The sequence below is a fragment of the Prinia subflava genome, chromosome 4 (assembly GCF_021018805.1).
Source record: "Prinia subflava isolate CZ2003 ecotype Zambia chromosome 4, Cam_Psub_1.2, whole genome shotgun sequence".
NCBI classification, from domain to species: Eukaryota; Metazoa; Chordata; class Aves; order Passeriformes; family Cisticolidae; genus Prinia; species Prinia subflava.
This window is the reverse complement of record NC_086250.1, coordinates 23,943,503-23,971,313: the sequence shown is the minus strand read 5'-3', so window position 1 is coordinate 23,971,313 and position 27,811 is coordinate 23,943,503. Positions and strand designations below refer to the sequence as shown.

Sequence of the window (27,811 nt, the reverse complement as noted above, 5' to 3'; positions counted from 1 at the left end):
CTTTAAAGGCCCCAGCAATAAAAGGCTTTGAACTGCAAAAAGTAAGTTTGGCTCAGCAGAGAAAAGGCCTCTCCACAGAACCATATGAACCAAAAAACTCGCCAAGCCTGAAATCCTTTCCAGCAGCTGCAAGAATGGTAGGTGAGCAGCTGGAGCTCTTTTTTTCTCATCTTCCTGTTGATCTGAATAAAAAAGGATTTCTGCCACAGAGCTGGCTGTCTAGGATATGGGCAACCCCCCAACTATCACCCAAAAGCTAAGCCCACAGAATTAAAAATAGACAAGTCCCTGCACAAAGGCACCACCCAATGATGTTCTCATTCAGGATCTCCACACCATGAGCAGGGAGTGCCACAGCCCAGGACCAAGGGATATGAGCAGAATAGGTAGGTAAGCTAGGTAAGTTAGCCAAGGCAGATAGAAGACAGACAAGAAAGATATAGGCGCAGCTACAGGCCAGGATTGGTGTTTTGGCAAGGCTCCATATAGAGTCAGGCCTGGGACATTACAGGCAACTGGAGGGACAGTACAGGGTGGATTCAAAAGTGATACAGAAAGAGAGCAGCAGTGAAGCAATATACAACATAAAACTATTGTGCACTAGTTCCACAGCAAGGGACTCAAGAGATACATACACATTTATGAAAAGAGCAGCTGTAGACAGACCTGACCCATAATCCCACTTAAACTCATGGCAGCAGCCTTGTGCAGCTCCATCTCTGTTGTCAAGAATATGTCTTAACAGACCCTCCAGATGCCCAAATGTTCTCTTCCCTCTCCCCAGTCTCTTTGGCCCACATTTCTCCCACTCACTTTTATTTTCCTTCATGAAGGTCCACATGTCTCTCTCCTCAGGGCTGTGGGCAAAGGAGCAGTTGCCCACATACTGGCATTTCCTGCCATTCTGTGCATGGATACACAACTGTTAAAAGACAGAGAGAAAAATTTAGCATCTGCACAATCAGTCCTTGCCAGAGGGGAAAGTGGGTTTGATAACCAGCCGGGGCATTAAATTACACAGGAGAGGTCACAAACAGGACACTATATATCATTAACTCATGATTCTTTTCCTCAGTCTCTTGATGATGTAAACACACAGGCAGTTCACCAGCTGTTGCTATTTCCATAGGTGACTGGGTGCAGGTACAGGGCAACAGCAGGGAGCATCCTGGATTGACCGAATAGTGTCTCCTGCTGATCAAGCTGCTGGCCCCCAAAGGTGACTCATTCTCCAGCCATCTCTGAGTGGGTGAAGAGTGGCCTTATGGATTGCTCAGACCACACTGGTGCACACACAGCTACCACCAGTATCATTGCCAGAGAAAATGAGAAGCTTTCTAAACATCGTATTTACTGATCATCTCTTCTCCCCCTGTCCGGCACAAAAGGAGGACCTACAATAGGATGCGGGGAAGGAGTTTTCTCCTTTCAGAGAAAAAGGAAAGGAGAGGGAGAGAGAAACTCTCTATCACCACATTTGAGGCTGGGGTTGGAGGCTGGATATCTGTAATTTTCTGCACAACATGTGGCTTTTTAGCTGAGTTCTTAGTTTTGCTTTCAAAACCTATTGTGAACAAGTTTCACAATCTAAAGCAGCACAGTCACAGCAAAGCAGGAGTAGGCTTCTCCTAAGCGTCTCGCCTCTCACCCACATTGACGAACCCTGATGTAAGGGGAGTTTTAAATTTCATTCCCAAACCCTTTGCCAGCCAGAGATGCATTAACAGTTCTTGTTACATATTAGCAGCATCACTGGAAACTCACATTTGTGCATAGAGTGATTTAAATGGGTTCTGCTCCTTCTTCTGCCCCACCTTTTTGCTGGATGTGTTTTGCTGCCCTCAGTTTGTCCTTAACTCCCATCTCAGCCATCATGTGCTTGCCACTCTGACAAGGCTTCAAGAGAGAGGCCCTCAAGGCACTGCACCATGGTGGAAGGGAAAGGGATGGGGCACCTGGCCATGTCAGGCAACAGGACTTACATCGTATTGCTGTGGGAAGTTACGGATGGAAGGCAGTGGTCGGACTGACACCCACTTCTTCTTAGCTTTGGACATCACCAGCAGGACACGGCGTTCCTTAGTCCAACTGAAGAAGAGACAATAAATCAAGAGAGATATAAGGAAGAGCAGAACAAGGGTTCTTTACCTCAGAGACCCTTAAATATTGAGAGATGAGCAGACCCTCCCATCCAGCTTGTCCCTGCACTATCTGGTTGTTCCTAGGCATGCACATGTATGATGGAGAACCCATAAGAAGGCTGTTTTAGGAGGACTCCTCCCTGCACATACTACCTGTTTCCTGGGGTAACTCTTTTCCTAAAGCCACAAAAATCTCCCCCAAATCTCATATGGCATTACCACAGATTATTAAATAGCTGCATTCCATCCTCTGACACAGCCAATTCTTGTGCAATCAGATCCATGAAAAACACTTGAGAATATTTTCTGCTTGAAAGGTGCAATAGAAATGCAAGTCATTACAAGCACTGCCTTATGAACAGTGCCCAGAAGTATTTATTCTCCTGCAGCTCCAGCAAGGGATCACCAAGAGATACCGTGAGCAAAAACCCCATCTCTCTTCAGCAAGCACAAAGAGGTGTTATTTTTCCCATCCCAGGAAGCAATCCTCACCTGCTTACTTCCTCCAGAAACTGCTGCTTCTGTCTCTTCTTCAACAAAAGTCTTATATTTACAACAGGAAGCAAGACTGTGCCTTTGTGGCTTGTGTTATGGGAAGAGAAGTTCTATCAACCCTTCCATTCTATCTCTGCGGGCTGCCTGGGTGAGACAGGCCACAGTTTCCATGAACAGTGATTTCCCAGCCAGTATTTCTCTTCTAGGGAGCTTTTAAGACAGATGGGGACAAATTTTTTTAGTAGGGCCTGTAGTGTTGTGACAAGGGGCAGTGTCTTGAAACTAAAAGAGGGTAGATTCAGACAAGATATAAGGAAGGAATTTTTTATGATGAAGGTGGCACAACTCAGAGAGGTGGTGGATGCCCCACCCCTGGAAACATTCAAGGTCAGGCTGAGCAACCTGATCTAGTTGAAGGTGTCCCTACTCATTGCAGGATGGCTGGACTAGATGACCTTTAAAGGTCTCTCCCAATCCAAACTGTTCTATGATTCAATGCTTCTATCACACCAAACATTCTCACCGGCCTTAAGGAGTCAAGAGGTGCAAACAGACATGACATGCATCACAAAGGAGCAACCAAAGCAATGAAAGAGCCAAGGGAAACTAATTTAAAAGGAAGCAGAATATCTTGAATCATTGTAAATTGTGACCTGACAAAAATCTGCAAACAGCTGAGAGTATAAACATGTGCAGAGGAGAACTCTGTGTCCTTGGTAAGAAGCAATGATAGAAACTGGGAGAAAAGGGAATTGTGAGACCTGGACTGCCTGTGCCAGGAGTAACAATCTGTAGGATGCTGGCAGCATATACACACAGTAAAGAGAGAAGGAAGCTGCAAAAAAGCTATCTGCAATGCCTGCTATAGTGACAAACACCCCAAGCAGTGAGAGGCTGCTAGGAAACCTTACAGCCTCTTCCAAAGATGCCAAATGACTCCAAATGGAGAAGGTAGGATGAAAAATTCCTGCCCTTGAAGAGGGGTAGAGGAAAGAGAAGGTTGAATTGCTCACCAGTGGGGGGCTTTGGCACTACAGTACTTGAGGTCTTTATCTGGCTCCACCAGCTGCCCGTTCCTCCAGCACTGGCCACACACAAATTTCATCTGGAGGTCAAAGGTGCTTGACGTGGGAGTCCGGGGAGAAGCCTGGGGAAAAGAACCACAGCCTCAGGCAAACAGAGGCAAAATGCACCCTCAAATCAGCCACAGAGATGCTGGCAGCTCCCCACATGCCTGTGTGCCAGCAACAAGCCAGATTAAATCAGCTCTCCTTTGCCAGTGTTAGCTGGTGGCCAGTGTTAGCTGATGAGATACTAGACAAGAGCAAAACCACTGCTTGCTTCAGCATGATTTCCTGGGCTTTGACATCTGATCAAAAGCACAGGCAGCCTGGCAGCTTCCAGCACTGACCAGGCCTGGCTTTGAAATCCCTGCAGTGTATATCCTTGTACAGACAAGCTCTGTGAGACCTGTCCCAGAGCTTAATCCCCAGTTCCCTGTGGGGAGGGCAATCCATGTCCCATTCTGCCTGTTGGACAGCACTTGCTCACAGCTGAGAGAGCCTCCTTGGGAGGAAATTGGATCATATCACAATGCAGGACTCAAAACCAAGAACCTTTTGGACCAAGAACCTTGTGTCATACCCAACATTTGACACAATGAAGTCAGAGCTGGGTCCTCTTGTTGATATCCTTACAAGCCTTTTCTGGGTAGCTCCTCTCACAGTTCCTCTGCACTGGGTTTCATAAGCAGTTAAATCACAGTCTGTAGACAGAGGTACAATGCACATATTTCATATCTTCTCAGCCATTACACTTATTGCACCCACCCCACTTGAGAAGGTTGGTTTGGGATTATGACTAACAGGTTGTGGAGAAGGAAAAAAAAAAGAGCCAATCTCATATCACTGCTGCCTCATGTTTTCTGAAAACTGTTTGCATTCTGTATCACCACTGGAAGATGAGGCTGGTGTCTCTAGTTCATTTCCAAACTGAAAAACAAACCCCACTGGATGCCCAGTGGCCCTGGGCAGAAGAGTATGTGAGAGTACAAGAGAACAGCCTGGTCACTGAGCTGGCCATGAAGCACAAAGGTCATGCACCAGCAAAACAATTCTCTGACTGTCAGCCACATCAGCAGCCTGTCCCACCTGCCATGCCTTGATTTTAACCCTGAGCATCTCACAATTACCAGACATGCAAGCTGTGTCTCTGAAGAGCAGGTTTCTGCCAGCAATTGATTAGCAGCAGCATGAAGCCTGGCTGCATCCCTTGATGAAGGAAAAACAGCAAGCACAGACAACATAGAATCAACGCATTTCCCAAGAGACATCACATCAGCTATCAACTACCACTCTGCATCCTCCAGACCTAGACTTTTGGAGAACCAGAGCTGACATATACAAGGTCCTCTGTCACTGTGAAGAGCAGAGTTGAGATCTGGGCTACCATGGAAGACAATAAGGTACCTCCCTCTCAGATATGTAGCCTTTGAACAGTAGCTTTAATCTTCACTTGGTCTCCAAAGGAAATTCCACTACAGCTCCCTACTGACCATCAAACCTACAGGCCTATAGTAACAAAATGGCACTGCTGGCATATTCCCTTTTATCAGTCTCATGCTATCCTGCTGGTGACATATCTCTCAGCACAGCCAGGAAGCTTTGCTCAAACCTACTGACCCAGCAAAACTAAACACTGAGTGTCTCCAGAAGAGACAAGAGATTAGAGAGTAAGAAAATATCTCTCAGGTAGTTCCAGTAATTTGGGCTGCTTTTTCCACAAATTCTTAACCAAAAGAAGCCCCGTGGATGTCTTCATCTGAGTCATGCACACTGCTGGTCAATCCAGTGGGCGTGTATGCTCCCAGGGGATTAGGAGCCAAGTAAAAAATCAAAGTGGCTGCTGTTAATGTTACATGACTGTATTTGTAAAGGCAAGACACATACCTGGCAGGCTGCTGATAACCAACAGTGTGGAAATTATATCACATGAGTCTCTAGCAGAGGAAGCCAGGCAAAAGTGCCGTGGGATATGGCACCACCCCTTGCTATGAAACCAGACAATATAGTGCTAGGTATGCACCATGGCAACCAAATAAATATGACTCTCTGGCAGGACAGTTCTCCACTTCGTGCTTTTGCAGAAAGCAACAGACCCTGCATGGCCACTTATGTTTCCCACCTCTAAGAACTCCTCTCAGCGATACTAAATGTTCTCTGGAGGAGCCACATGCCTCAGGGACTCTATGAGCAGCCCAGGTTACTCAGCCACCTGAGTGAGCACTACTTAGGTGCAAGTACTCCTTAATGGAGACCTTTTTTCCCACTCCATGCTTAAATTGATAATTCTGCAGTCAGCTTTCATGGGGGTTCTGGTGCTGGCTAGTGGAATAAAACCAAGACAGCTCTTGAAAACCAGAAAAAATGACGGCTATAACCCCTCAGTTTGCAGGGATGCGATTAGAGGACACCCAGCTCCCTACAACAGCTCCTTCTGCTGACTGCCTCTTCCATCTGCCACTGGGTTTACCCCTACAGCAGCTGCTGTGAAGCCAAATTTGTGAGGCCAAGTGCAAGATTCCCGGAAGATGCTTGGCAAGCAGTGTATCTTCATTTTTCATTTCTTGCTAAGCCTCCTGACCTTCACTGTCACAGCTACTGGGCCCCTGCATGCTGCCTGCCTCTTTTCCCCACAACTGGACACCCCCGGGTGCTGTCCAGCTGGCAGCTGTGACAAAACTGCAGCAAAATCCTCCAAAGTAACTTTGCTTCCACTGACCAGAGGGCATTGGAGTGAGAGTGGATCACACAGGATGGTGGGAAGGAGAGTCTGTTTTTACAGCACTTCTGGGAAGTTGTCTTTGCCAGGCAGCCACCTTTGAAAGCTGGAAGGATGCTGAGAAAACTGAGTCATGTTAGCCTGCTCAGACAGGAGAAAACAATGAAAAAGTAAACATCTCTCAAAAGATAGCTAGTCCTGCCTGCAGGGTCTTCGGCAGCAAGCCAGAGTCTCATCCCAAAGCAGAGCCCTCTGGCTGAAGACATGCTGTTGCCAAAGCCATGGTGTCCTACTGCAAACACATGCATCTGACTGACTTGACTGTCTCCCTGCACAGTGCCAGTGCCAGGCTGCCAATCCTTACAGACAGCTACAGTGAGAAATGCTGGTAGGCATTTTCTCACTGTACCAACACAGCTGCTGCTTTGCCTCTGCACCTGGAAGGGTGGTGGGTGCAGTCCAGCTCTGTGATAGGCCTTTGTGGGGCACAGCCAGACTTTGCCACTGGTCATTAGCCTAGCACTGCCCACAGGGCCCAGAAACTGTAGCTCTCTGCCCATCCCCTGATGTAGCAGGCTCTGGCATTTCACTTCCTAATCCTCTGCCCCCTGCAAGCCCCAGCAGCCAGAAATGGAACCTTCACTTAGCATCCAGATCCCATGTGCTTCAGAGGACATGCTCTGACCATGTCTGCTGTACAGCTTATTCTTCCAGCAGCAGCACCTCCAGACAAAGATGAATTTGAAGCTGCAAGGCTTATAGTAAAACTCTCAGGGTTGCTTTTCCCTGAGATTCATGTCGGGGTTGCTGTTCCCTGAGGTATGTAGAGTTTTCGAGCTTTTCTTGCCTGAAAGGTCCCGCGCCAGAGCCAAAGAAGACAAACAGAGCCTGCCAGTCCGTGTTTCCAAGGTTGTTTATTCTTTCATTATCTCTTAGTTCTTTCTCAGCTCTGCAAGGTGTCCCCAGTAGAGCAAGACACGCGGCAGACTGGGCGGATCAGAGGGTCCTGGACTTTATGTATGGTTTCCCTGACCCAACCACTGTCCAAAACTTACTTTTTATTTACAAAATTTTACCAATACTTACCACCTATGTTAACATGTCATTTCTACTCTAAACCAATCCTTGTGATCCAACTCAGCAGAAAATGGGAGATAAGAACAAAAACAAGGAGGACAGGACCACTCCTCAATTCCTCCATCTTTCCTCTTCAAACCCATATACTAAAAATCCTAGATTCTACATTCACACTCTGTGATAAACTAACTACTACTTATTTCGAATTCTCTTGGCTTGTGATTCTTCGTACAATGTGGGCATTCACTCCCATGGCCAGGGATAAAAAGCAGTACCCTCCTGGGCTCTGTGTGAGGCTGGTTGACCCCCTTGTACAGATCCCAGACGACCCTGTCTGGTCTCCAAACCCTCCAAGGCAACCAGAGGGATGTCCTGGATTCCAACAGAAAACAGCTGTCTACTTATCTTTTTTTAAATCCCCTCATTACGCACAGAGAATGACAAGACAGAGCTTTCTTGAAAATGCAGGTACATTCACAGCAGGCAGGACAAAACCAATCTCTGGACTGTGCTCTTGGGGCAAGGCACATAAGGAGCAGGGATTCCTGATATAAATCCAGTTGGCTGTCAGAAACTGCTGCAAATTCACATTTAGTTTCCTCCCATGTGGAGATGCAGGCCACTGCCTCTGTCCCCACAGCAGGCAGAAAGAGATCACAGACAGCTCTGGTTGCAGGGACCATTCAAATCATCACTTCTCATATAATACAGTATGTGGAAACTTGTCCTGCTCAGCTTCCTGAGATGCTAGAACATATTCTCTAAGCAAGTCAGAGAGTTCTGAGAACTAGAGACCTTGGTTATTCTGGACCACTGCTTCCCATTCCTCTCATCCAATCGTTTCAGACAACAGCTGCACGGGTTTATTGCTGAGCATCCCCTTGAAGATGAATCCATCTCATGCAGCATAACCAGTGCATAGGTGGACACAGAGCCCACTGCAAGTGTCAGTGCAGTCACCTGCATCTTTTCTGTTAGGTTAAGCTATGCCCATCAGACTTTCCCACACATGCTTCCCCAGCATCAGTGCCCTAAAGCCTTTAGAACACATCTGTTGGTCCACAACCAAGACAAAAAACAGTGGCTAAACATCACATGCATGACTCAGATTCCTCTCCTATAAAACACCTTCTCCACAGGGTGCTCACAGACTGTACTCAGCACTGGTCGCTGCAGAGGAACTCCTGGGTGACAGATCCCACACAAAAATGAAACACTCTTGCTTGGACAGTAAGGCACAGGCCAATGGATGGCAAGCTCAGGTTTGCCAAGGTTAAAGAAAGCTGTCAAGTGGGAACAAAAAGGATTTACACCACTTTCCTCACAATTCTCCCGTTCTAATGGCAAAAACTGCTTTAGTTCAACCTCAGGACTAGGTGGAAAATTGTCCTCACTGGATGGGCTCTGCTCCTACAGTACATAAATCCCCTCTGGGGTAAAGAAAAAAAGGGTGATACAGCACTGCCCATAGCCAACAAGACAGAGGAAAGTAAACTAAGAGCCCTTTGCTTGTAACCCCTCTCACACTACCCTGGTACACTCTTGGCAGTGCTGGACGGTGCACACTGAGAGACTGGTGGCAAAAGAAAGGCAAAGCTCCCAGCCTCCTCCTGGTAAAGCACCACTAAGGTCTGTCAGCCTCAACAGCAGCTGGCCTGCCAGTTCCACCCACTCCTGTGTTTAGATCAGTCCTATAGGTCATGAATTATTCCTTTTAAGTCCTTCAAACTGCTCTACCGTTCCTTGGCCACTAAAGGGCAGTAGGACACATTTGGTCCCCACTGTGTGGCCACTGCCCCAAAATCTCGCAGTTTCACCAGCAAGGTGTCACAGGAAACACCATTCTCGTGTGTATTGCCCTCGGTGGCCTGAAGGCTTCACCATAGCAGGGAATAGAGCAGATAATAACACTGCAAAACAAAGCACAAAGCTCAACACCAGCACTGCAACCAGGAAAGCTCTCAGCTCTTCTCAATGGCCAGCCTGGTCTGCCTGAGGCCCGTCAGGCACATTAGTGGGAGGAAAAGAGAGAAAGAACTGGAACCATTGGGAGCAAAATCTGGCTCCAAGCTCTAGATGGACGTTATTTACCATGCTGTTGGCTGGTTTGCTGGCATGTGCCTCCATCTGCTGCCAGTACTTCTTAGACTCCTGCACAATATCTTCATGGGTCATTCCTGGGAACAAAAAGGAGACAGAATTGAGCTACACTCCTTTGGCCAAGAGAAGAGAGGGAGGGGTTGCAGGACTTTTTAGTTTGGGCATAGTAACCCCTGAGTAGCTGAGAGCTTCCAACGGTCCCCCTGGTAATGTCAGGACTGAGTTGTGACAGAACCCACCACAGAACTTGCTAAGAACTTGCTAAGGAAGGGATTACATAAGCCAAACAAAAGGAGGAGAGTTTGGTCTCCTGGGCTTGTTTAGACTTGCCTTTCTGCTCAGGCAGTCTGCAAAGGACCCAGACACTGCTTCCAAGTCAATAATTCTTCACAATAGTCAAGAGCTTGACCAAGGCTATCCCCCAACCCCTTATCAATTCTACCAAGGTCCTAAAGGCAATGCTTTGTTACTATTGATCTACTGTATATGGAGTTTTTGCTTCTAGCTTGGAAGATCACAAATACACACTGAGACATTTACCATCTCCAAGACCCCAGAATTCTCACCTATTACCTGCTGGGATTAATTAGCCTGTTACACCTTCAAGTTGAGATGGCTCCCCATCAATCAATAGGCAAAGAGGAAAGCTGAAATTCAACACATAGAGACACCAAGCCCACCCAAGGCAGCAAGGAAATATCAGCAGTGCAAAACCACCTAAGGACAGCTGTAAATAACCAGGAAGGAAAGATCTGCAAGGTCTCAGATATCAGAAATACAACATCAGACAAGGAGAAAAAGGATTGGTCAGATCTTATCTAAAGAATTAACTCCTGACCAGCTCAAGTGGTGAGGGAATAGCCTCTGTCAGCACCAGCCAGCTAGATGGGCATTCAAGTTATTAAGTACTCTAAAGACCCAAGGCAGCTGTCAAACCAAACTGAAGCAAATACCTTGCACGGGCATCTGATTGCAACAAGGGGTTGCTGAGGATGGCCTTGATGCAGCATCCCCAGGACACAGACACTGCTATTTTGATTGCTTTGCTGATGCCTACAGCTTTTATTACTGAAGTGAGGTGTTCCCCAGGAGTATTACATAAATACAATCATTGATCTGGGAGACAGCATGTTCCACAGCTTAAGGGCCACCAAAGTTTTCATCTCATCTTGGGCTGCGTGTAGCTTGGGTAAGTCACAGCAACCCTGACCTCAGTTTTCCTGTCTGTGATATTGGCTGTTCATGTCCCCATCAGACAACACTACTGCCATTTGCACTGGCCTTAAACAGGATGGAAAGTGCTCAAAAAAGTCACCATTTTTCAAGAACATTTGCTCAGTTCTTCAAAATGGCAGCTACTGCATAGCTGGTACTGCTCACAGGTCAGAGCTGTTGGTGAATATTCTACCTCTTAACCATTAATCTCAGAAGAAATGGTGTAGAGTTAGAAAAATTGCAACTCCCTCTTCCATGTACAAGTATTCCAGGGTCAGATACAATGATGATTTGTATTTTGGGGACAAAAGCTCTAAAGCTGGGAAAACCACAATAAAAAGTTAACATGCTGCACTGGACCTGGCAGGGAAGGGGCTGGAGCAGCTCCTACCTTCTCCATTCCACACACCTGTGATCCTTAGGGTGCAGAACCAAAGGTCTTGTCAGAAGACTGAATTTCAAATGTAGTTCTTGTGACTGCCTTCTTCTAGTTCCAGAATTCTGAACTATCTCAACAACACAGTCTAGAAATGTGGTGGCTGGGAAAGAAAAACCCTCTCAAATGTGAAAGGATGGTTTCCAATCTACTAGCTTTTCAAACCATGAACCATCACAAAGAAATGAGCTGGGAACCAAAAGGCTCATGGGTTGATGACTTATAATATTTCAGCATCTTTTGCAACATAATTAGTGAAGATGAAGAGTCTGTTATTACCACTGGTGGAAGAAGATAGCAAGAGATGTCTGTGAAAAGCCACAGTGAACAAGAAAACAGTCCTGAATGTCCAATTTTCAGATACTGGGAATCTTTACTCCACTAATACAATCCTTTATCCCCATAAACAAAGCCAAAAGCTCTGTAGATTTTCAAATGGCTGTGAAGTGTTTCAAATGTAAGCTGCTTTCTTCCTATTCTTGCTGAGCAAATAGTTCCCAAACGAAACTTCCTGCTCCAAAGCTAAAGCATTCCCACAGAACGGCGACAACTACCTATAATCTCAGTTTCCATAATGAAGGCTACACTTCGGAGAGGCAAACTCATAAGGAAAGCAGGCTCATGTATACAGCCCTGCAGAAAAAAACCCACATGATAATGTCTGTCCTATTGTGGAAGCAAGCACACTCTGCAGCTTAACTCATGGCTTGTTTCATCTCCTAAGCTTTCCCTTTGAAATAATTTCTTCAAGTCAAGAAGGCAAGAAAAAAAATCAGTTTATTTCTTCTGCAGGATGAAGAGGAAAGAACACAAAGGGAAGGAAGAAGGAGCAAAAAAACTTTTCAAATAACAAAACCAGACCAAAACAACAAAAAGAGACCTACCATGGGATGGGGAAAAAAGCAAAGTACTTGAATATTACTGCCCAGAGAACAATGAGTAGTATCACAAGCATGTAGGGCAGCAATGGTGACCCATTACTCAAAGGCAATGTGTTATCTTAGAAACTCCAGAGCTGTATTTTTTTTCATTTCCTGAGGTCACAAGTAAATGAGGGCAAACAGAAAGATTAAAGATGGCATTTGCCACAGTGTGCTACATGTTCATTACTGTCCCTCATGAGCTGAAGACAAGGCCAAGGACTACACTGAACATCAATTGTGATATCACAGAATGTTGAGAAACATCCATAGTATATTTCCTCTCTGAAGTACTCCCATTACCAGGCTGGGTGTTGCACTAAATGAGACCCAGTGGTGAAAAAACATGTAGGTAGCACTGTGGGTGGACTAATATCTACACAGCCAACAGGACAGCAGACAGAGAAAACCTCCAATATATCAGACAGAGACAAAGAGATAGGACTGAAAGTTCCAGATGTGGCAGTGTCACTATACGATTTCCCTGAGTATAATCTCTGTAAAACCCTCTCCTGAGGCATGTCATCAAAGGCTTTTTGGGAAACACCAGGTATCTTGCAAGTTCCTGCTGGTGGTGAATTTGTTTTGAGAAACTGGAGATCCATAGCCTTCTTTATACAACAAACTGCTTTGTCACCTGTGCATGCTGCCATTCTCACTGCAAGACAAGTTCACTCAGGGGTCCAACTACTATTTGTACAAAATCTAAGCACCAAACACCTCCTGGGATTCAGTTCTACCTAATTATAATTTTGATTTATTCAGCTGATCCCAAGGGAAAGGCTTTCTATTCTGCAAATTATAATAACCCTGTTCCTGGAAATGGACAAGGGCTAAATCACCTCACAGAACACCTTGGTCCTCTTTTTTGTGTCCCTGAGGAGGCAGTAATAATTACTTACTCTCTGAGGAGGGAGTAAGTAATATGCACGAGCGAGTGACACCTTCTCAGTACTCCCAAATCACCTTCTTCCCCTCTCAACTGCCCTGGGTACACACTGGAAGAAACTCAGGTAAACACAAGAACAGCCAAATCACACTCACCTGAATATTGCTGCAGCAGCCAGACTTTGAGCTCAATGAAACTATGAGCAAAGTGGCAGCTGTCCTCACGCAGGCAGCCATAACGCACCTCATGTCGGCACACGTCAAACTGGAAGTGCTCCTGGAACTGACGTATCTTGGAATATTTCAGGGAGGTGGAACGCACAATGTGGACCAGACACCTGCAGAAAAATACAAAGCACCAGAGGATCAAGCCCTCCCCACCTCCTCCTCTTTACATATGACATCCAGACATTTAACTGGGCAGGCAAAGGACACAAGAAAATCAACTCCAGAAGAGACAGATTCCGTCTAGGAAAAGCAAACTCCTGCCCTCCCACCCTACCAAGCCTGTGTAGTTATTTTCACCCTCAGCACATGGGTGATGCTCTGCCTAAGTTCAGAGATCAGACACATTTCAAAATACGCAGCAAAGTTACCAACTCCTCTGGTTCAGCATCTCCTCACGTCTCAGGTTGCCAGGAACCAGAAGGAATTGTATGACTGTATTTGACATGTTTGTTACACTTTTGTTTTCTTAAATATTCATTACCAGACAGTCAGAAGCAGGTTCCTGAGCTAGAGGATCTTTGTTTTGACCTTTCTGTAAAGGCCAAACTGAAAGGCAAATTAAGTCAATGGAGAACTTAACAGACTGACTCCAAAGGGCTTTGCTGATGCCTCAAATCCCTCAGCACCACGAGCAAACATGCAGGGTTGAAGCCCATAGTGCTATTTATCAGGATTTGAGCTGTCCTATGATTGGAACCTGTAGGGAGGAAAGGAAGAAAAAGACCAGAGCCCTGGAGTTAAACTGGCTGGACTTGTGAGAGATGGTTCCCATCAGGAGAAAAAATTGTTCACTCACTTGTTGTCATGGAAACTGTGTTTTGCAGAAAGGTTGGAGCAGACAGATGGTGTGTCCTTGGTCCCTTTGCTGATAATCCGGGGTTTGCTGTCAAAGCAAATCTGAGAAGAGAAGAATTAGCATACTGGGAAAATCTTAGAGAGCAGTGAACCAGAGCAACTTTGCTTAGAGGAGGAGGAAGAACCAAAGCAAGTCTATTCTAATGTTCAAAGTTAGAAAGAAGTGTGGTGAAAACTTTGTGGCTTTAAAATAAAGCAAGTCAATCTCTGACATGCATTCTAGACAACATTTTTTGGCTTATTCTCAACAGTATTTACCATTGTGATTGGAAAAATTTTGGTCAGAGCCATATGCTCTTTCCCTGTTAGCCAACAGAACAAAACCAAGGGAGAAATAAAAGAACAGCTACTTCACAGCAAAGAACATATCCCTTTACATGCACTGCCAACACCGAGAACTCTGTGCTGCAAAGTTTAAAGATTATATAAGGCAATTCTCAACTGACCGATTCAGTAGCTCTGCACATACATCAAGTGGGAACTTGTTGCATTATGGAATTCAGATTTCTAAAGTAACTGGGGCTAAATTACAGTTCAAAGCAACATGTTGTTATGAACGAATTCTCAGTGGGTGTGAGTGCTCCAAAGGCTGCCCCTGTTGCTGCTGTGGCCCTGGGATGTGGCGGGGTTATGCCTCCAGAACACCAGCCGCCAGGCAGCCACGCCTTGCGGCCCTGACAGGTGCAGCCGCTGCTGGAGGGAACAACGGCCGGGCTACGAAGAGAGCAAATGGGGAGCACTAAACCCCCATCGTTTCCCAGGGACGGGTGAACCCCCTGTTGGAGGAGTTTTTCCATCCCTGTCCCGAGCCCCTTAGCAAGACAGTCACCCCATTCCCACAGAGAAGAATGTGGAGCACCTACATTCCTGAATTAGCATATTAAAAGAGTTACTAGTTAGGTGATTGCTCAAAATGCAACCCCCTCGCCCCATCGAAATTCATGCTGTCACTCAGCCTCTTAGAAAAAAGGGTTTTTCCAGGGAATCCCACAGCTGGGGTGATGCTGCTGCTCCTAGAGAGCTGCTGGCCCCCCTCCTGGCTAGGCAAGATGTAGCCTTGCAGGAGATGACGAAAAAGCACTGACACCCCAGCAAGTTTGGGGCAGCTGCCCTGCCAGTGTGGCATTCTTCTACATCATTAGAATGTGAAAAAGGGCGACTACTGTCTAAATGACCCTTTTATTGTTTTGCTGTGACTACCTTTTTTGGCAGGAATGTGGCAGGAATGCCCTAGCTGTGTGAAAGAGCAGGGACTGGGAAGGATGCATATGCAAATAAAACTGATCCTGTGAATCTTGGGAGGGTTCTTTGAGAGGAAAAGCACCCCAGGATGGGGACCTGGATGCAGCGGAGAGGAACTGGATGGTGCCCTGGCCAAGGAGGAAGTGGACGCACCCCCCGGCCTGGTTTGAGGACTCGCCACGATCTACTGAGAATCTGACTGGCGTGGGACTGGGCCAGCTCGAGTGATTGATTCAGAAAAAAATACTCGAGGTTTTTCCTTTAGGGTGAAGGGCTGACGTCTTCCACTTTGCCCTTCAGCAACAGACCTGCACCACTCTGACTCCTCAGGGTTGACCAGAGGGAACTTCCAGCTGGTCCCATGGGAACAAAGACTCTGCACCTACTGCCTGCAGCTGAGTGCTGAAATTGGACTCTTCCTGTTCCTCTGGATTGCTACAGCAGCGTGGGAAAACTCTGTCAGGCTCCCCCACTCAGCTGATCTCTCTAATAAAGAGCTGAATATTAATAAAGGCATTAGCCCTGTTTATTTCAGCGTCAAGATGGAGGAAGAGACAGGTGATCCTATGAGGCTGTGAGCACCTGGTTCAGCTGCAGAGCTAAGGAGGAAAACTCCTCCTTTCTCCTACACATCTGTATACGATGCTTACTGTCCTTCTGGGAGCGGGGCACTGGCTAGGACACACAGTTACAGGTGGCCTGCTCCTACACCTTTAGGATTTCCTCCTGAAGAATGTGCAACATTCCTGGATTCCTTTTCCCTTAGGACTGCCTCCCAATGTACTCTGTCAACCAGTCTCCTAAAGAGGCTATAGTCTGCCCTTCAGAAGGTGAAGTGGCAAGGTGGCAGTTCTGCTGAACCCTCTCCTTATTTCACCAAAGACTGAATACTCTACCATTGCATAATCGCTGGGCCCAGCATGGCTTCCAACCATTGTATCACCCACCTCTGTTCACAAACACCAGATCCAGTGGATGCCTTCCCTAGCTGTCTCCCTCATCAGCTGTCTCAGGAGTTATCTTCCACACACTCCAGGAAGCTCCTGGACTGTTTCCTCTCTGCTGTATTGTACTTACAGCAGACACCTGGTAAGTTGAAGTCCCCCACAAGAAAAAGGGCCAACAAACAAGACTTATCCCATCTGCCTATAGAATATTTTGTCTGCCTCTTCACCCTGGTTGGGTGGTCTGTAACAGACTCCCATTTTGTTGGCCTTCCCCCAATTCCTACCTATAACAAGTCAATCCTATCATCATCATCATTGTTAAACTATAGACAGTCAAAACACTCCCTAACACACAGGGCTCCCCCACTGCCTCTCCTTCCTCATCTGTCCCTCCTGAAGAGTTTATAGACCTCCACTGCAAGCACTCCCATTGTGCAAGTCATCCCACCATATTTTTGTGGTGGCAACTATCAATATATCAGCAGTCCAGATACATACTGAAGAGATGGTGGATGCCTGTCCCCTCCCAGCAGTTCTGTACCTCACAGAGAAAGGTGAAGATGCCCTGATGTTCCTTGAGGAGCTTGGCAATTGTGAGGCTGCTCTGCTTGATCCCACCTAGTGGGTCAAAGAGAAGGTCACGGTTGAGGGTCCCCTTCCTCTCCTCCGTCCACACGTCGATCTCTTCCTGGTGGTACGCGAAGGTGCAGTTATCCCCGTACTTACAGTCCTGCTTGTTAAGCATATCTACAAAGCAACAAACAGCACACACCACCACACAGGCAGGGTGGCCCAGTCAGAAACTAAACTCTCTCTCATCTTCTCCCACTGCCCACACTTCCACATGGAACTAAGAGCAAGAAAACCAAGAGCTAAAAGAAAAAGGAAAAGACATGTCCTCCCAAGTTGACCTCCATCAAATCATTCAGGAGTTAATGCAAACTACTGAATGGCAGCAATCTCCAGTAACACTGCTATGGGGGAAACCATCTCAAAACAAGAGGCCAGCTTTAATTCAGTGCCTGGCCAGGGACAGATCATGACTTAACTAACTCCTTTTAAAGCCAACACAGATTAAGTTCTTCCATAGGTCTAGCAATAAGGAGCTATTTTAGCTTGGCAGAACCACAGCCCTGCCGTGGGGCAATTGGGTTGAGTGGGACTAATGTGAGCACATGTACAGGAGGCAGGTTCTCAGTAAATCCCATGTCAGTAGAGCAGCTCTGAGTGCTCGACTGTGCGGAGCAGCTCACTGAGCCTTTGGAACTCTTCTGCTCCTCCACTTTAGAAGCTGCCTGCTCTCCACAACATGGCAGCTCATTGCCCTTCACTGTACTGAGCCATCCAGTCCATAGGCTACTGATGGAACAGGAGACCCTACAGCCATCAGGCAACATCAAACAGAATTTCCCTCACAGTCTCCCCTGGCACAGCCTCTGGCACAGCCCCTTCCCAGTGACCAACCGCCACAGATCACCTTTGCACAGATAATAGGATCCTACAAAGTTGGTTTTGGTTGGACGAGGACGGATCCTCTTCCAGGTCTTGTCTTCTGAGTTCTTCAGCCTGCCCAGCAGGATGTCCCGCTTGCACCTGTGCTCCAAGCCTTCTCGATAGGTGTAATCGCCAGCCTTGGGCCCTGCCAGAGAGAATAACCCCATCAACCTGGGAAAAGCCAATTCCTAGTCTGTGCCAGTGCTCTGGTAGCAGACCAAATGCATCACCTGTTTTGGGGTAGCACATATGACAGGCTTGTTTGAAAACGTGAGTAGACGCCAGGGGGTTCTTCACCAGCAGAGCCGTGTTGGGCATTACTGGTTCTGGCTGGGACAGCAGGTGCTCGGTGGCCTTGGGCACAGCTGGCTGACTCACTCCACCAAGGCTAACCTGAGTGAAAACACACACACCTCTTTATCCAGATCTGCAACCACACGAGCAAGAAACTTCTCTAACCCCCGCCTCACTCCAGTCTCTCAAAACCTGTCTCATTTCCTCTCTCATCAAAATGTTCACATCTAAATGACATTTCCAGAAGTGATGCATGCAACTTTTTCAAAGAGAATGAACACTGTGGTGTGTTCACTTCAAAGACAGGCCTCTTCCCTACTAGCGAGACCTCAGTTTTCTATCACAAGCCACAGAACAAAATGCCCTCCTCACTCCTTCCCATCCCTTCCATCACAATCTACTCTGCAATGAAAGACTTTTAAATCAACCTTATCCTTAACCTAAGAGAAAACCCAAACTGCTTATCAGTCAATCTTCAGGGATATTCAAATTGATGTTAACAGGACCATCAGACGACAAAACTCAAGAACACCTTTTGTTCCAAGCTTACTAATCCTCCCCTTTTTCTCCAAGACTGGAAACATAGGACCGAGGCAGAACATCTTGGAGAAGCCTCTTGACATGGGCAGAGAGCAGCAAAGAACTTCAGTAGGCTGAAGTCAAAGTTGGCTTACTCTGCCCCATCTTTGAGCATTATGTAGCTGCCAGATACATGGAGGCTGCCAGCCTCCATGATCCCCTGCTGACCATACAACCTTGGTCACACCATGTTAACCTTGGCAATATGGAGTAACAGATAAAAAACAAAGATGAAACAAATGTCTTCCTACGGACTCTGTGGGAATCTTTACCTGCCTTGCCACATGGGACGCAACATTCACCAGGGCAGGGTAAGAAGAGGGGCTCAAATTACCTACATCATCCAAGTGACCACTACCACCACCACTACTACTTTGGCTCCAGAGCACCCTGGGACATCAGCATGGGGCAGTAGCTCACTCACCACTGGGGCTGGTTTTTGGCTGCCAGGTAGGTGTCGCAGTTCCTGAGAGTTAGTTTCTTCTGGGCAAAAGAAGGGGAAAAGAGCCCCACAAAACAAAAACAATCATTTCACTCTCAGAGGAAGTTCTACTCACAAAAACACAAACAACAGCTTATTAAATTAATTTGTTTTATTTATTTCATAATATCTTAATATTTTCTTCCCAAAGCACGGAAAAATTCCAGAAAAGGCCTTCTTGTCCCAGAAATCCTACTGAACCCAACTCTATGCTGCTAAGAACTGGCATTCCTAAGGTGGCAACCCAAAACTGTGAGTGAGTGTTGAAGTGCTGACTGGCCAATCTCTGCAGTCCCCATAATACTTTTGCTGCCAATATACTGCAATACTGGGAACAAGTTAATCGAGAAGAAGACTACTTCCCTCCTGAACAGGAAGGGACTTAGTCTTTGCCCACCATTCTCCACAAGTTTTCTCCTTGTGACATGAAAGTTCAGAGCCTCATTCAAGAGGACACTCATTGCCCTGAATTCAGAAATGGGGAAGACCTACCTTGGCCTCTACCATTCTGCCCAGCACAAACAGGGTCCTGTATCATCTAAAATAGTCATCATCATTCTGCTCACTTTGTGCAAAATGTCAGAGTCATTGAGGAGGAAGGTGGAGGAATCATGCTATAGTCCAGCAAATTGTGCCAAAGGAGGTGCTCTGGACACCAAGCCAAGTTTAAATCTCATCACCCATCATTATACATCTTTGTGTTTCTTTCTCCTCTTTAGATTTCACTCAATGCAAGTACTGGTTATCTGGGATTATATACCTACAGCTTTTCTCATTACTTTTGAACTAAACATCTTCAGTTACTCTGTCAAGACAATTCCCTTCTCTCTTCTACATTTATATTCCTGTTCTACCACACCATCAGAGAAAGCTACAAGACAGATGTTCTCAGCATTGAAGGAAATAATTTTGGCATGCATTCACAGCTAAGGCAACACAAAACCACATCACCCCACACCTACCAATGGCAAAGGAATCCAAGGTATCCAGTGACCCCTTGCTTGTCCCAAAGCAGTCCAGGGCATCAAGCCGTGTATCTGTGTATGGAAGCAGATCCAGGGAATCCAGCGAATCTAGAGTGGAGCTGCCACTTCCTCCTGGTGGGGCCTCAAAGGCATCCAGGACAGAGGAGGAGGAGAGCTGTTTGATGGGATCCATCACCAGGCCAAAGGAGGCAGGTGGCAGAGGGGTGGAGACAGGGATGCTGGCTGTCACAACTGGAGGCAGCAGCGGAGTTCCCCCGGGAAACACAGGAATCAACTGGGGCATCTCTGTTGGCAGGTTGGTAGGAACGATGCTCTGGACCAGAGACTTCAGGGGAGCAGGAAGGAGGATAAATAGCAAATTAGTACTGAGGAGCAAAGACTGAAAAGAGATGTCCTGGTTTTGGCCAGCACAGAGTTAATTTTCTTCTCAGTAGCTGATACAACACTGTGTTTTGGATTTAGCGTGAGAATAATGTTGATAACACACTGATGTTTTGGTTCTTGCTAAGTCGTGCTTATTCTAAGTCAAGGACTTTCCATTTCCCATGGTCTGCCAGCAAGCGGATGCACAAGAAGATAGGGGAGACTGATCTGAACAAGCCAAGGGGATATTCCATACCACAGAACATCATGTCCAGGATATAAACTGGGAGAAGTTGGTCAGGGTCACTGACTGCTGCTCAAGAAAGGCTGGGCATTGGTCAGCAAGGGGTGAGCAACTGTATTGTGCATCACGTGTTTTTCTTGAGTTTTATTCCTCCCTCTCTCTTCTCTTCTTTTCTATTATTGTTATTGTTGTTAATATTGTATTTTGTTTCAATTATTATACTGTTCTTATCTTAAGCCACAAGTTTGGGTTTTTTTCAATTACCCTCCTCACTGGGGAAGGGGCAGGAAGAAAGTGAGTGAGCAGCTGTCTGGTACTTAGTTGCTCACTGGAGTCAAACCATGACAACAGAGAGCAACAGGCTCCCAGTGAAGGGTATACTAGCTGGAGCAAAAGGATACCTAGCAGCTCAATCCACCTGCAGACTTCCCACAGACTTTCCAATTTTTCTGTACTGCAAACAGTCTGGACCGGGACCCCTGAGGAGGTGTTGGGATACCTGAGTTCGTCGGTCCTCAAGACAGTGCCCTGTGCTGGGCACTGAAACCAGCTCAGGTCCAGAAACAAGGCAGCTGAGTATACACAGTGCAAACGTCAGAGCAATGATCACAACCCATGACACCTCTCATCAGGGCTTTTCCAACATGAAAATCACTATACTGCCTCCGGACCCAAGGTGGCTCACATAAGCAACACTGGCAACTAAAAACCAATGTAAGTATGAATACAGATTGTCTATGCAGTTCCCAGACCTGTTCAACAAGCTTAGGCTGAGTGCAACCTGCACAAAATACAAGGAGATTAGAGCATGCCCACTGTATAAAACACATCCATCATTCCTGCTTCATCACACTCATTTCTACTCTCAGACTGGCTACACTTTCATTGACACAGAAGGCCAGGTGAAAGGAGATGTCAGGGGAGTGCTATCTTGGGTGTATTTTGAGAGGCAGCTCCCTGAAGCTGCACACAGCAAAATAAGCTTGGAGGAGGACTCTACATACTCACAGTAGCAGAAATAAAGGAAAGAATGAATGAGTTTTGCTAGAGGAAGATAGGAGAAAAGAATTACAGAAAGAAAACGAGAGGCAGCATGCACATCCTCATGCTCTAAGGACCGCCAAGGACCTATTCGGAACAAAGAAGTAGCAGACCTCACACAGTGCCCACTCTTACTAGAGGGTATGGTGACCCTTCAGCAAGGGAATCCAGGAGGGAGTCTAGTTCTTCCCCAATGATGTCCCCATCTGTGAAGTCCTCCATGTTCTCAGGAACTGGCAAGGGTACACAGTCTGGAGACGGGAGCAAGCTGGCAGCAGGAAGCGAGGTGGGCAAGCCCTTTACATCTGAGTCAGACGGCAAAGGGGCCAGCCCCTCTTTCACAGGGATGGCCACAGGAGCTGGGAGGCACTGCAGGTCCACAGAGCAGTCTGTGATGAGAGAGAAACCGAGCCAGTCACTACGAGAGCCTCTTGCAGGAGGCAAATAGAGAACAGCATGGCAAAACCAATATTGTACAACTCCATCAAATCACAAAAACAAAGTATGCCAACTTTCTGAGAGGAGAGGCTCTAGTCTGAAGAGTACTTGCTCTTTCATTTTTGTCCCCCCTCTCCAATGGCTTGCCAATATCTGAAATACATTCTAAGGGCCAGTGCCCAGTCTGACTGTCAAGATTTGGCAAGCACATACAGCAACCAGGAACAACACAAAACCTGTGGCAGGAAAGAGGCGGTGGTTTTCCCTAAGGTTTCTTCCCCCCTTGAGTACATTACTGAAGTAGTAAGATGTTCCTATCATGCAATATAAACCTCTGTTGAGTGAAGCTAAGGTTGCAAGCACATGTTCCTCACAAAAGAACTTTTTATTCTCAAAAAAATTAAAGGTTAAAAAAAAGTTCAAATGTTATAAATTTGGAAAATGCAGCATCACATTTGCAGTTCTCAAACCAAGCACTCAAACTACCTTAATTCTGCCCCTTTTCAGATGTCCTGGAATAAAAGAAAAGAAGTAAGACAAAGATGCTACCTTCTCCAGCCACATCCCATTGGCTGCACTGTAACTGCAACCAACTAACACTATAAAAGCAAGGAATGTCGGAGTCTAGAACATCCCTCTGGCCACCCTGGAGGGTTTGGAGACCGGACAGGGGGGTCTGGGATCTGTACAAGGGGGTCAGCCAGCCTCACACAGAGCCCAGGAGGACACTGCCTCTGATCCCTGGCCATGGGAGTGAATGCCCACATTGTATGAAGAATCACAAGCTGAGAAAATTCAAAATAAGTAGTATTTAGTTTATCATAGAATGTAAATGTAGAATCTAGGATTCTCAGTATATGGGGTTGAAGAGGCAAGATGGAGGAATTGGGGAGTGGCCCGTGTTCCTTGTTCTTGCTCTCGTCCCCCATTTTCTGCTGAGTTGGATCTCAAGGATTGGTTTAGAGTAGAAATGACATGTTAACATAGGTAGTAAGTATTGGTATGATTCTGTAAATAAAAAATACGTTTTGGACGGTGGTTGGATCAGGGGAATGGTACAAAAGGTCTGGGACCCTCTGATCCGCCCAGTCTGCCGCGTGTCCTGCTCTGCTGGGGATGCCTTGCAGAGCAGAAAAAGAACTAAGATAAGGTACCCTGCCAGGGAGGTCTGGCAGAGCTGAGAAAGAACTGAGATAATGAAGAATAAACAACCTTGGAAACATGCATTGGCGAACTCAGCTTGTCATCTCTACCTTTGGTGTGAAACACTTAAGGCAAAGAGAAGACGAAAAACCTTATTACCTCGGGGAACAGCAACCCCAAGGAGAATCTCAGGGAAAAGCAACCCTGAGAAGGAAAAGTTTGGAAGGAAAGACAATAGCTTTTATTAGAAAGGCTGACAGAATTGATAAAGAAACTAGACAAGCTTCAGGGACACAAAACTTGATCCAGCAAGAAATGCTGGATCCTGTCTGTACCAGGTCTGTTCACTCAGCCCCCACGAGAACTTGGCTGTCCCTTGGCAGCAGGGACCAGACAAGTTAGCCATGTTACTGTCTGCAAGCAGCTCATTTGCTGGCCCAGGAATGTGCTGCTGCCGTCTCAGAGAGCTCAGCAAATTAACAATTCCAGCAAACTCCCAAGTTCTGAACAAAACAACAGCAGAGATGACAAACATAGGCATGCCCCCTTATCTCTAACCCTATCAGGAGCACATCACCAACCCCTGCAACCTTTCCTCCAGTATTCATTGTGAATGGTCCATCTGGATGGACCACAGCAAAGGTCACTTTTGCAAGGCACTGGAGGCTGAGCCATGACAAAAGACAGGGAAGCAGGAAGTGCCAAGGAACAGAAACATCCTCTCCACATCCTCAAGCATGCTATTGAAGGCAAACATGTGTTGTACCTTATAGGATCCAATACAGGATTTTTGTGCTCCAGCTGAATGTATTTCCCACTGGCAGCAACTCAAAGGAAGGCTGTGCATGTCCTTAGTTTTGTAGCTGCCCCACCAATCAGGCTTGTCTCTAACCCCACTGCCCCCTTTGCAATGATTCATCGCATCGCATCGCATTGCATCGCATGTCATCTCATCTCAATCTCCCTTTGGTGCAGAACCCCCAGCTGCCAGGGAGCCAGCTATCCAGCTTTTCTCATGGCTGGAAGGTTGGCCAGGTTCCCTGCAGTACAAAGGAATGGCTTGTGCCTTCCCATTTTTCAGATGTTTAAATCTGGAGTACTGTCAAGATTCCTACAGAGGCCAACAAGAAGTTCAGAACACGCCAGAAGGCATGGGGACATGTGCAGTGGGAAGCAAAAGGGTGCACAGTGACAGGGTCCCAAAGGATCCAGCCGTTCAGATCTTCTCCAAGGAATGAATGAGACCCTGCGTTTTCCACTCAGACTGGGAAGCGAAGAGGCCCTCACACACCTCAAGAGGCCCTCACACACCCTAAGAGGCCTCAAACCCAGAAACGCTGAATGCATGACCAAAAGGCAGACAATAACATTAGATCCCCACAGCTCAGTGTATGTGAAGGGCAAGGAAAAAAGCAGGGACCAACAGATTTCACTACTTGCAAGTGGAAGAGGAAAGATGCCCACTCCCCTCTCCCTGACCACCCAAACCCTGTCATTCCTTCAGCCACTTCCTCCCACTTGACTCTGTCCAATCTTTTTTCCTATCTCTCCTTTCCCATTCCTGCTTTCCTCAGGACACCAGATCTGCTGACCTCACTCACCAGCTGTGATACCCACATCTCACATACTCTCCTTACAGAATGATCATGCATCCTCTGCATTCCCCTAACGTTTGCTCCATCTTATAAGAATAAAACAGCTTGCTTTGATGAGTAGCTCACAGCCGCTGATTTCTGCCCCTGCCATCACACTCAGCCCCATGTATTATTATAAGGTCAACGAAGGGCTTGTCCATACATCCCCATGAACCAAGTCTCCCATACCAAGCCCTCCCAGCTGGTAGCTTCTCTGGCCATACACCTGCCTGTCCCCAAGGGGCAAGTACAAGATCTTTTAAAAGCACTGTTTCTAGGTCCGCTCTCCGAAACAGCAGTGGTTCCATGGTGCATTAGCTGGCCAATGGCCATACTGAGCCAGATCTGAGCCATGATCTCTCTGCAGGACTGGGCTGAGTTAAGTAGATTACTTCAACCAAAACATGGAGGAAAGGGCTTCAAGAGTCTGCATCTTACAAAACCAAACCAAACCAAACCAAACCAAACCAAACCAAACCAAACCAAACCAAACCAAACCAAACCAAACCAAACCAAACCAAACCAAACCAAATAAACAACCACAAAAAGCCTTGCTAAAAAAACCTTTGAATCTGAAACTCTGTCCTGGGTTGCAGTATGTAACCAAAAATGTATATTCTACTTTCCGTCTGTTGAAACCCGCTGGGGAAGATTTTTTCCTTATTTCTTGTATAACCCATTCCTCATAACTCCAGGGGGGAGGGGGTGGGTGCCTTCTGTTAATGGGCTAGATGTTAAAACCATATGGAGCAATGTTCCTTTTCTCATTTTCTCTTCCACGACCCATCCTCCCTCCCAGGGATATCTTCTGTTAATGGGCCATTAAGGCTCACCACATGACTGATACAATTACATCATCCCATTGTGAGATGCTCCACCCTGTGGGAGGAGCCAACCGTTCCTACCTAGATAAAAACTGAGAGTTAGAAACACCAGGGCAGCCTGTTTTTCCACTGGATTTCCCAGAGGAGGGCTGGACCCATCTTGCCACCACTAGACCCTTTTACAGGATCATCTCTACTCCAACAGAACCACATCTGTTACACCAGGAGGATTTATTTGGACTGCTTCCAACACTCTGACCAACAGGGTGTCAAGCTGTATTCTGATTGTCAGGGTTTCTAGGATTTGTTTGTTTGTGTGTTTTTGTACTATTACATTTGTATTTTTTGTTATTACTATTTGTATTTGTTATTCCTATTCCCATATCTTTGCGTGAAAGCCACTATTTGCAAAACTATTAATAATTTGGAGGGAAGGGGTTTACATTCTCCATTCCAAGGGAAGCTCCAGCTTTCCCTGGCAGACACCTGTCTTTCCAAACCAAGGCACACTCTCAGGGTACCCAGTACCCACAGCCATCCTGGTGGTACACCACTCTCAGGGCAATTGGATAACACATAATTCCAATGCTCTTGCAAAGATTTCCTAGCAATCTTTTGCAAAGATTTCCCAGCAGTAAAGGCTCTGTCTGCTGGATTCGCAGCAAAGGTGGCATGCTGCTCTTACACCAAATCCAGATTAGATAAAGAACTTACTGGATGCGGTCATTTGTTAGTCTGTACCAGAAGTCCAGTTAATTTTAGCACAGCAAGAAAAACTCTCCTTAATTCACAGAACTGGGTCTCATAATCTCATGTAGCAAGCAGATACTAAATTGACATTCAACAGAGAATTAACATGCTTTCCAAAGCACCCTAATAATGAAGTTAGTTTCTTTTTATAAAAACAGCAATTGCTACTTGTGGTGGTATGTTCTCACACTTACCTTCACACACACAGAGCTACCTTACAAAGGAACAAAGACTGATGTGTTCAGAGGCAGAAGTTCAGTGCTCTGGTACACAAGGTAGCAAGCCTTTCTACAGGCACAGAGTTAAAGCCACTTGTTTCTCAGCATGAGAAAAGCAACCCTGTTAATCTTCCTTCTTCTCCTCCTGGGTGCCTAACCCTGCACTCGGCTCTCCCTGGGTCCCTCCCAACTCCTGTGTCTTCAATTTCTCCACCTCAATGTCTTGGAGGACCATATGCACGTAGAGCACAAACAACCTTACCTTCACTTGATCTGTACTGTTTTGCCTTGGAGCAGAGTTCAAGAAGCTTTGCCAAAGAGCAGCTTTAAGAAAGCGTAACTGGAGAGACCTGTGTACCTCAGCAGACCCTTTTAACTCCCATATGTGTCTCTCACTGGGCCTGGACAAAAAGCTGTTTTGGCAAGAAAAACACTTCTGCTTTGCACCACTTTCTCCTTCTAGTTACCAAAGTCAGGATCATGCAGAAGAGACACAAATGCATGTGATCAACCTCTCAAACCTGCCAGCCTGGTCACATACCATAGTGAGGCCACAAAATTCTGAGGAGAGAGGTATCTTTACCTGTTTCAATGTCATCTATCGAGCCAAATCCATTAGAAGTAGTCTGCAAAGAGGATGTAGGAAAAAGGAGAGGAAAAATATTGTGAGAAATCAATATTTAAAAAGACATCCACACTTCACACATGGGACTCTTTACTACTCCTAAATATATATAACTCTTTCTTTTCCTTTATGAGTTCTTTCTGTGCTGGAACAGTAAATGAACTTTAGGAGGCCATCAATCCAAGGAATCTATTCATGTTTACCTTCAGCAGCTGACAAACCCTTTTGCTGCAAAAGAAAACCATGCCTGAACAATATCCAACCATGAGGGCAACTCCATGCACAGAATAGGGTATTCCACCACGTGTAGATAAGAACACTGTGTCCCAAGCACCAGGACACACCAATCAGCCCACTGCATGGGAGATCTGAT

General features: G+C 46.4%; 1 protein-coding gene across 8 annotated transcripts in view; it reads right to left on the bottom strand.

Moving 5' to 3' along the window:
* Positions 1-27,811, bottom strand: part of ZC3H7B (zinc finger CCCH-type containing 7B) — a 47,682-nt gene that overhangs the window by 3,073 nt on the left and 16,798 nt on the right. For 6 of the 8 annotated variants that reach the window (XM_063396001.1, XM_063396002.1, XM_063396000.1 and 3 more), the window contains exons 8-20: positions 27,397-27,439; positions 21,942-22,195; positions 20,135-20,483; positions 19,116-19,174; positions 18,049-18,211; positions 17,802-17,963; positions 16,866-17,071; positions 14,077-14,177; positions 13,209-13,390; positions 9,585-9,670; positions 3,650-3,783; positions 1,983-2,088; positions 814-922 (exon numbers count right to left, since the gene is read on the bottom strand). In XM_063396001.1, coding sequence (XP_063252071.1) covers positions 814-922; positions 1,983-2,088; positions 3,650-3,783; positions 9,585-9,670; positions 13,209-13,390; positions 14,077-14,177; positions 16,866-17,071; positions 17,802-17,963; positions 18,049-18,211; positions 19,116-19,174; positions 20,135-20,483; positions 21,942-22,195; positions 27,397-27,439 — 1,954 coding nt within the window. The remainder of the gene's footprint in view (positions 1-813; positions 923-1,982; positions 2,089-3,649; positions 3,784-9,584; positions 9,671-13,208; positions 13,391-14,076; positions 14,178-16,865; positions 17,072-17,801; positions 17,964-18,048; positions 18,212-19,115; positions 19,175-20,134; positions 20,484-21,941; positions 22,196-27,396; positions 27,440-27,811) is intronic. The other 2 variants (XM_063396006.1, XM_063396008.1) reach the window with 1 other exon arrangement.